The sequence below is a fragment of the Lycium ferocissimum genome, chromosome 7, assembly GCF_029784015.1.
Source record: "Lycium ferocissimum isolate CSIRO_LF1 chromosome 7, AGI_CSIRO_Lferr_CH_V1, whole genome shotgun sequence".
In the NCBI taxonomy this organism is placed as follows: Eukaryota; Viridiplantae; Streptophyta; class Magnoliopsida; order Solanales; family Solanaceae; genus Lycium; species Lycium ferocissimum.
The window spans coordinates 12,893,590-12,903,777 of record NC_081348.1 but is presented as its reverse complement, the minus strand read 5'-3'; the positions used below and the strand labels follow the sequence as shown (position 1 = coordinate 12,903,777).

Below are 10,188 nucleotides of genomic sequence, written 5' to 3'. Positions count from 1 at the left end.
TGAAATAAATGGGGGTTGGATTAAATGGTTTGGGGTCTTTTTTGTATTTTATAAAAGATTAACAAGTTTGGCAAAATAGATTTTCAACCCCAATTTTCTTAATCCCAAATTTAATTAGATTTTGACTTAATGTGGTCCCACAAGTCACCTTTAGTAATTTCCAAACTTAAACGACACCTTCAGTTAATTCTTCCCAACTCACCTGCCCCTTGCATCAGAGTTGTGTCTTCGTTCTTACATCTTCGTAGTAAACCACACCTCCAATCAATGAAGACTTTTCCATCATTACCAAATCCAAAACTTTAAAATGATAAAAACTGTGTTTAAATCAGACCCTTTTGCTTAATCAATGGATCTATCAACGGGTTCTGCTTCATTTTCATCATCATCGGGTTCTTGGTTTTCCGGCATAGTTCGTGGCCGTTCAAGCAGTCTCAAGATGCCGGTGGCCGCCGCAGCCGGTGGTGCTGACAGTGTTTCCGGTGGTGGTGGTCCTATTACTGGGAAAAAACAGTTCAGGGGTGTAATGTTTAAGTATGGTCCTAAGGCGATTCAGGTTTGGTTTTTGTTGAGTTCTAAGAGCCCGTTTGGATTGGCTTATAAGTTGGCTTATAAGCTTTTTAGCTTTTTTTTGTGAAAATATTTTGTCTTAAAATAAGTTTCAAAAAAATAATTGGACTTTAACTGCATATTGGTTTGATTGGGCTTATTTTTTTCAACTTAAACAGCTTGTGGGCTCTAAGTTTCTTTCTTTTTTTGTGAAAATTGGACTTTTGCATATTGGTTTGATACTCGTATTAATTTGTGGTAGTTACTGCTCCTTTTTTTCTTTTTCAGACTGCTTTATTATGCTTTTATCGATTTTGCCATGACTTTTTATACTGCTTTGCTTTACTCGTCATTATGCCGGAAATAGCCTCCCTACCTCTCAAGTAGGGGTAAGGTCTGCGTACACTCTACCCTTCCTAGACCCCACTTTGTGGGATTTCACTGGGCATGTTTGTTCTTGTTTTACTCATTTGGGAAAAAGAATGGATTTTTTTTTTTTTGTGGGGTTGTTAAGCATTGTGATATATGGGAAAGGTTTTGCTATAGGTTGCTGTTCATTATAGAAAATAACTCATAAAGAGTACGGTTCTCAGCTAATTTAGGCCTGTTTTTGTTGAGTTCCAAGTTACTCTCTTTTCTTGTGACAATTGGACTTTTGCATATTGGTTTGATACTTGTTTGGATAGAAGAATTGATCTTTCTCGTGGGGTTGTTTAGTATTGTGATTTCATTATATAAAAGAACTCATAAGAGGATGGTTCTAAGGCAATTCAGGTGTGTTGTTGAGTCCCAAGTTACTCTCTTTTCTTGTGAAAATTGGATTTTGCATATTGGTTTGCTACTCATTTGGCAAAAAGAATTGATTTTTTTTTTTTTTTTTTTTTTTTTTTTGTGTGGGTTGTTAAGTATTGGTGATATATGGGAAAGGTTTTGCTTTAGGTTAATGTGAATTATAGGAATTTACTCATCAGAGTATGGTTCTAAGCCAATTTAGGCCTGCTTAGTTTCCTAAGTGCTCCCTATTCTTGTGAAAGTTCAACTGAGCAAATCAGTTTGATGTTTGATTTGAAAAAATCTGAGCTTATTTTGTGTGTTAAGGATTGGAATGTATGGAAATTGTGCTTTAGTTACTGTTCATTGTGACATTTATGCTTAATTCTTGACTAGGTGGGATCTGCTGTATGAATCATCTATTCCATTTGGAATCGCTGTGTACAGGATAGCTAAGAATTTGTGATTCTATGATACTAGAGTTTTTTTATTTTTTTATTTTTTTTATTTTACTATATTGCAAACTTTAAAAACTTGTTTCAGAACTGCATTTGATCTAGGAGTTTCTGGTTCCTTGAAAAGGAATCAATTTTTGAGTTTTTGGGAGGAATAAGAAGGGTTTTGGAGAAATAGTTAGACTATTGGAAGTCCTAATGCAGTATGTCATAGCTGACCTTTCGGGTTCAATGAAATGTGTCATCTTTAATTCGATTAACCAAAACATTAGTGGTCTTGCAAGTGGAGAAAATATTTTGCCCTAGTTTTCTGATTACAACTAGTTTTCTGATTACAACTGCGAAATAACCAACCTGGTAATAAACTCTGCTATCACCCTATAAGAGAACCCACAAATTTGTTGCTTTCTTTGCAGATTCATCTGTCATTTTCTAATTGAATGAGATACAACCCCATTGGTAAATCTGAGCGTGTTGACCACTAGAGTGAGTCCCAATTGGGGGTAGAGATTGAGTGTCATATATAAGATTTGTATGAGGAGTTTATTGAGTCTATAAGAAGTATAAAACTCCTTACTTGGTGAGGTGCCTTTTAGTGGGCACACATGTGAGACCCATCTGGCCAAAAGGTATAATAGCTAGAAGCATAAAGGATAAGATGGAAGTTGTAGGTAATACTGGATGACAGCACAACTATGCTTCAATCTCAAACTAGTAAGGGTTATCTATATGAATTCTTAATATCCATTTTGCTCCATTTGGGCCAAGCCTGAGGTCCTCACTCCCAAGGGTGTGACCTAATAGTTGATGAAGTTGTAATAGACCATGGAGAGCAAGATATAGCTAGATGTTGAGTGTTCATATATTTGATTTCTCTGAATTCATTGAGTTTATAAGAGATTTAAAATCCTTACTCAGTGAGGCGCCTTTTAGTGACAGAAGTGCGAGACCCGTCATAGCTATATGCATAAAGGACAAGCCAATAGTTGTATGTTATACCAGATGATATAACTATGCCTTGATCCCAGAGTAGTTGGGCTGGTGATATAAATCCTCAATATCTGTTTTGCTCCCATTTGGACCTGCTTCGCTCCACTATTCAATAAAGCCTTAGGTTTCCATGCCCAAGGGTTTGGGCTAAAGGTCAATTAAGCTAGAATGGATCATACAATGCTAGGGTCAAATCCTAATAAAGGTAAATTTTAAACTCATCAGTTAAGTGTTGAGTTTTTGTGGACAGAATTATGTGGTTCTTATTACTGGTGGGAAGTATCTAATTCTCGGTGTATTAGTCGAGATGAACGCAAGATGGTGCCAACACTACCATCATTAAAATAAAAGACAGTTAGGCCACTAGGTATACTCTACATTTAATATTGGCATGTAAATCTCTAAGCAAAAACTGAAAAATAAAAAACCTCTATTTTAATGTACTTCTGTTCTACTGTGATGTACTTCAGTCTTTTCTTTAGTTGCCTCTGGAATTGGCTCAAGTTTTGAGAGAGAGAACATTTATCTATGAAGAAGTCAAGATTTGCTCATTATAATCCTTCAATATTTATTTGCGCTCATAACTTATCCTTCTAGCTAGTGGAGCTTTATTTGCTTCAAACATGATCTTGACTGGACATGCATTTTACATCGGGACGTTGTAGTACCTCACGGGAAGAAAATGGTTATTCAGGAATTAAACAAACGTAAAACAAGCACACAAACATAAAATGCAGAACCAATCTGTTTTCTATGCTCTTTCCTCCTTCAATACAGTAGAGGTTTTCTTTCCTTCTGTTGCCTGTAAAATAGAAGAATGCACAATGGAGAAACGTTCTGCTCTATTTTCTCTTCTCCCCTACAGCTTGCTGAAAGACAGCGCGAGGGAACAAAAGGGAGAAAGTTATAATTTAAGGGACTATATATAGATTAAAAAGCTTCCAGGACTTCCCTTGCCATTTGCTCTTAGGACTCAATTATCTGACATGGTGCCTCCAATTTCTTGCAGGTTGCTTTTAAAACGGGAGATTATAAACAACAGGTCATTTTCATAGGTGGATTAACGGATGGCTTTTTAGCTACTGAGTATGTAACTTATTATATCGGTCTAAACATCCCCCGCTTTCATCTACCCTCTGTTCCTCTTTTTCATTCCCTTCTCAATGTTTATGTTCTTTTCTTCTTCTTTTTTTCACTTTTTGTCGTTCATGGTCTGGACTTCAGAATATATTTAAGATAAGACGATCTTTCTTCTCGAACTGACTTATCAAAAAGAAGTTGATTTTCTATTGATCTGTTCCTTGTTTGATTTGTCTTTTCTTTTCTTACATGGTTTTCCATTTTTGTGTGTTGGGGGAAGCCAGGGCTGAGTTATAGTTAATAGTATTGACAAAGAATTGGAGTTCTTTCTAGGCTTAACACACGCGCACACAAAATGGAGAAATAACAAAAACAAAAAGAAGAAACCAATAGAGAGAAAAATTTAACAACATGAAATCGGCAAAGTCTCCCTGTAAGGAGCCAGACCATCAAAATTGCTCTTGATAGTCCTACGTGCTTCGTTTGATCTTTTGTGGTCTCTAAACTTGATTATCTCTGTTATTGCAGTTACTTAGAACCTCTGGCTATTGCTTTGGATAAAGAGAAATGGTCATTGGTCCAGTTTCTACTTTCATCATCTTATAGTGGATATGGAACCTCAAGCTTGAGACAAGTAATAATTTTTGTATTCAAACTGTTATCAATTATTATAGATTTTCCACTATGTCTGAGGTACCAGTGAGATGGTGTATTGTACTGAATATTTCCGTTTCGTCTTATTCTGTTCAAGTTCTTGACATGCTTATTAGGTTATTCAATAACTGATGTACTGTGCAAGACAAAAGTTAAAATCTCTCTCTCAACTCCTATAGTTTATAGAAACATGTTCTCGTATTTGCATTCTCCTGATAATCATTAAGACTTCTAAAGAAGAAAAGCTTAAATGTGCAATTTCAAACATGTCTTGGACTGCTGGGAAGACATCATAATTTAGTGCAAAATTTGCTCGTGGTTTTTTTTTCCAGAAGTTTGGATGACAAAAATTTGTTGAAATTCCTGTGTCATAAAGGACTTATGATGGCTAAGAGCTTGACACAGTTTTAAGGTCAAAAGGAGATAAGAAAAGCTGGACTAGAGACAATTTGGACTGTTTCGATGTTGTGAGGAATTATGGTGAATATAAAGGGATAAATCACATAATAACTCCTAGATCTCTCAGAGATGGAACTTAAGCTAAGGTTTGCTTCACATGATTTTGAGGCAGTTGCTTTGGGGTCTTTACTCGTTGAACTTTTTAATGAACTGAAAATGTTAGTATGGTGTTTTTACTCATTAAAGTTTGAAGGAACTTAAACTAAGATTCACTTCACCTGATTCTGCACAACCTAGACTATTCCTCCGGGTAAGTCGGACCCACCAAGGCTTAGAGAGATGAGAAGAAATTGCCTAGTGTTTTTCGTCAGTGTTGGGATTTGAACCCTGATCTCCAAAGACACCTGCTTCACTGACCACTAGGTTGCACCTTTGAGTGCTACTCACTGGACCTGTTAATGCATTGAAAATGTTAGCATAATGCTTACAAACATTAAGGTTTTTAGGAACACGGAGTAGAGTTGAACTGTTTAACCCCCAAACAGCTGCATCCTCATCTAAATTAGTACTTGAGCATGACTATCAGCCTCACTTTCCTACACTTTTGTATAACTGGAAAGGTCGCTGCCAGTTCTTCTATATAATCTAATTCAGAAGTGCATGAAACTTGGCCGAAATATGGTATTCTCCATTCAATGACTAAAATCAGCATTTTGGTCAGGGGCAGTTTTTTTAGACTGATAGAGCGTAGACTATAATTAGGGCCTCTTGGAAGAGGTGAAACTTAAGGTTGGGAGAAAGCGTATGTGTACAAAACTAATTGATGGTGTCATATATATATATATATATATATATATATATATATACCTATTAAATATAAAAATCATTGCATGGACCATAATGTTTTGCTCAAGTGTCGAGCTTCGTCTTCTCCTGGAATATCATGTTCCTGATCTGCTTTCATATTAATGGTTATTTTCTTATTTTAGTCTTCATTTTGATCCTCAGAAAACCTGTTATTATGGCTTAGTGTGACGTCTTAACATCTGTGCGTTCAAAATATCGCATTTATGCATGCACCACACTCAAAGAATGTGTTCTGTTTGAATAACAATAGTTTGGGAGCAGTAAACCTTTGAATCTGCCTGATGTGAATTAACAGTAGGAGATGTTTTAAACTATTTGCTCTTTTTTCTTGCGTTTGTGAGATAAACATCCTTCTATCTCCAATATGTTCTAAAGGACGCAATGGAGCTTGATCAGTTGATAAGTTATTTGATAAACAAGGAAGACTCTGAAGGTGTAGTACTGCTTGGGCACAGTACTGGCTGTCAGGTAGGTATTTATATCTTTGAAGTAATGAGTCTAATTTTCTATGCTACTCTTATTAATTTCATTATTGCATGAAACATGAGAAGAGAGGAAGCTGACTTTCTCTATACAGGATATTGTCTATTATATGCGCACAAATGCTGCATGCTCCAGAGCAGTCCGTGCAGCCATATTGCAGGTAATACTTCCTTAAAAATTAGTACTTTAAGTTGTATTTTTTGGTAAAATCAAATTCAATACATGCTTCCTACCATCTTAGCTATGAATCTGCTAAATTATTGTATCAATGTTCATGATAACAGACGCGGTCCTTCGAGTTTATGTTTTATCCAAGTGTATCTTTCTGTTTTTAGTGAGGACAAGGGAAATTTTTAAAATGGACAATCTCTGCCTCCTGTAAAATGGACCATCTCTGCCTCTTGATATCTAAATCATTTCTAACATGGACCACGACTCTTGCAGTTACTGATAAATGACCTGAACTAACATTTAGTTTGAAGGGAGCAAAGGCGACCTTCAAAGTCAAAAAGGCTGCTGGGTACTGGATCAGTTACTGGTGTTTACAGACACTCAAATGGTTTTCTCCTGAAAGAGAATCAAGCTGGCAGTGTAATATTATCTTGAGAGATCAGTCTTAAGCAGGGTGGTGAATTTGGAAACAGCGTTTAGGAATAGTATATGTGATATCAAAGCCACTTTTATGCAGATGATTTTGTGTAATCTGGATATGTATTGCTTTCAGCATCAACCATAATGTTCTTTGGCTTTTCAGGCTCCAGCTAGTGATAGAGAATATAAAGCCACGCTTCCTGATACTGCTTCGATGATTGATTTGGCCTCAAACATGATAAGTGAAGGTCGTGAATCAGAGTTAATGCCAAGGGAGGCAAATCCAGATGCCCCAATTACTGCCTTTAGGTAAGAGTGATTATTAAGTCTAGCTATATACTGCATTTTACCACTTTATGGTCATGGTTCTACTAAATTTTATTTCAGAGGAGGCCAACTATATGTTCTAATAAGCATGCCTCAAGTTAGTGTTCACAATTACGAAGTTGTGATAATGGAAAATAATTTATCAAATAAAAACCATGAATAAATCGCAATCAAGACACTCTTTCCTGCACCTCATTGAACTGTAATTTTTGTAATAAGGCAAGGTATTGAGGATGATCGGAGAAAAGCCTCGCTCTGAAGAGGTCTTTCAGCTTTTGGGGGAGTTCTTTCACGAGGCATAAGTAAATTCTCTGGCATATATCATATCGATGCAGCTATCTGTTAATAAATCTGTTAATAAATCTTTCTATTGAATCAAAAGAATTTGAACTTCAGGGAGAACTTGTTTTTGATAGAGATCTTGCAAAGACGATCAAATAATTTGTCATACATATGATCATAGACGGCTCTAGGGCGGGGTTTAGTGGGTTCAACTAAGCATTGCTTTTAGCCCAAAGTACGGATAGATATCTAAATCCTGGCTTCGGCGCCTTTGCATATGATATATTTCTAGGTAATTGAATAACAAGTTGGTTTCCTTGTTTGGACTCAAGTGTTTGTGTACTCTTCATTACAATGGCTGCCTTCCTAATGACTATGTGTTTGACAGATATCACTCACTTTGCGCATACAATGGTGAGGATGACTTGTTTAGTTCTGACTTTAGTGATGATCAGCTGAGGCAGAAACTTGGGCACATGTCCAACACTCCTTGTCAGGTAGGAGACCAAGTCCATTCAAGTTTTGAAAGCTATTTTTTCCTTTTTGTTTCTATGTAGAAAGGTGTCCGAGCCTTTTTTTTTTTTTTTTTTTGGTTAAAGTTGCATGGCAAAAGAAAGAACATGGAGATTATGAATTTCCTGGCTCTAGCTTTAGTAGTTGATAAAACGCAACCTCCCGTGACATTTTCGAATTGGGACCTAAGAATCTCCTCGATTTACAAAGACAAAATGGCTGTGTTCTGATTCGTCCTTCTGTCTGCAGGTTATATTTTCCATGGGTGACGAGTACGTTCCAGATTATGTTGACAAGAAATCATTGGTTGATAGGCAAGCACAAAAACTTTGCTAAACTTAATGCTTCTACAGTTTGTGATGTCGATGATGCTCTTCCACCGACACCTTTGATGCGTTCTTGATCTTATTTATTTGTCCTAATGGTTACTTGACCATAGTTCTTGTGTATGCATTTTCAAACTTGTGCAGATTGTGCAAAGCAATGGGTGGTGCTGAAAAAGTTGAAATTGAACACGGGAACCATTCTTTATCTAATAGAGTTTTAGAAGCTGTTGAAGCCATAATGAGCTTTGTCAAGCGAGAAGGTCCGAGCGGGTGGGATGATCCATGGAACTAAACGGTTGATCCTGCAACTTCAATGATTTACATTGCCTTTTACATTCTTTATTTCCATGTATCCTATCATTTTATGTATACTGCAGGTTGACGAAACTACAATATTTTTTACCTAGTGAATTTTGTAGTCTAGAGCAACGTACTGTTTCTCTCCATTCTTTGTTTTGTCATGAGTTTTGTAATTTATATTAGCAGTGGGGATTGGATTTTCGTCCCCTTTTTATTGGTATCATTGAGATTTCTCTCAGACTCGTTATCTTGTTTGAGAAAAACTTCTGTCCAAAGAAGGCACGGCGTTACCTCTTCTACAATAGAAGTTTCTCCTTTAATAGTTTAGACAGGTGGATGTAGCTTTTTGGCTATAAGTTCATCTGGACTTATAATTTTCGGCATGAAGTATAAATATATATGTAAAACACTTAATTAAAAGTCTCAACAAATATGAGAACATTCTCATGTGGAGTACGAGATATCCGAGAGAACAGAACATGTTACCGGAAGATATATTCTAGGTTACATGTGAGGTAGAGATAATGTTGTGGATTCATGGATTTGAATATTTCATGGTAAAAGCATGTTCTAGTTTGTATATTTATTCTGGCAAAGATGGCTCTATCGATTTTTTCGGAATTATTTTTGGTGACATGTACATGATTGGTTGGTTTACTATTTGTTTGTGCTCGGATATTCTCGGTATAAAAAGAAAAGAAAAGAAAAGAAAATCCTTGTATACATTCTTTCTTAAATATAAATTTTAAGGGGTTGCTGGTTTGAAAAACAAGTTATACAAGGATAAATAACAACCGTTTATTCCATGGGTATTATTTTTTATCAATCAGGTGAATTTCGTTTGGGTAGGATCAATTCAATAAAAGAAAGAAAACAATTTGAGTCGGTCTTGAAACAATTAATTGCATTTTCTTCTAGATTTCTTGAGTAAATTTATTTGTTTGGGTAGGATCAATTCAATAAAAGAAAGAAAACAATTTGAGTCGGTCTTGAAACAATTAATTGCATTTTCTTCTAATTTCTTGAGTAAATTTATTTATATTATTCGATAATGAATCACTAGTCATTTGTATCTACTGTACCTACTTATGCATATATACTTAAGTTAGATGTTTCATTCATTTTATTTAAGATGACATTTATGGTGTATAATATAAATTATGTGTTTAAATTTATATTAAATAAATTTGAATAAACTTTCATTTCAATTTTAACTTTAGTATTCCTAAAGGACTTTGAGAGAAGAAATTTGTAGCATGATATCTTTGTCATTTAATTGTTTTATCTCGATATTACTTGAGCCAAAACTTATTATTCTACATTAACTATGATACAAGAATAATTACCAAAATTGTGATATAAATAACTTTTGAAATTAATTAACTTGATTAAAACATTTCAGATCAAATATAAAATAAAGTAATTTCATATCTTATCTCAACAATTATTATCCTTTTGTAGGATTATAATTGGGTGAGGAGATTGTAAGTGGGATGGGTAATAAAATAAAAATAAATTGTGTTAGGTCCATGAATTAGATGTGGAATAGTTGGGAAAGATTCACTTTTGACAACTGTATAAATTCAATTTAAAACTAAAGT

At 35.2% G+C, this 10,188-nt stretch overlaps 1 protein-coding gene across 1 annotated transcript; it reads left to right on the top strand.

Annotated features, from left to right (window-relative positions):
- Positions 1–197: 197 nt before the first annotated feature.
- Positions 198–8,830, top strand: LOC132063389 (UPF0613 protein PB24D3.06c). Its single transcript, XM_059455907.1, has 9 exons — positions 198–556; positions 3,775–3,851; positions 4,374–4,479; positions 6,141–6,233; positions 6,343–6,408; positions 7,003–7,148; positions 7,837–7,945; positions 8,211–8,275; positions 8,432–8,830. Exons 1-9 carry the CDS (start codon positions 350–352, stop codon positions 8,577–8,579), a joined length of 1,017 nt encoding a protein of 338 aa, XP_059311890.1. The 5' UTR covers positions 198–349; the 3' UTR covers positions 8,580–8,830.
- The last annotated feature ends 1,358 nt before the right edge of the window (positions 8,831–10,188 follow it).

What these genes read in the sequence shown, in the direction of transcription:
- LOC132063389 (XM_059455907.1), top strand. Translation starts at nt 350, where the DNA reads ATGGATCTATCAACGGGTTCTGCTTCATTTTCATCATCATCGGGTTCT. An exon ending in GCCCCAATTACTGCCTTTAG is followed by an intron (nt 7,149 to 7,836) that starts GTAAGAGTGATT and finishes TGTGTTTGACAG; the next exon opens with ATATCACTCACTTTGCGCAT. An exon ending in AAGAAATCATTGGTTGATAG is followed by an intron (nt 8,276 to 8,431) that starts GCAAGCACAAAA and finishes AAACTTGTGCAG; the next exon opens with ATTGTGCAAAGCAATGGGTG.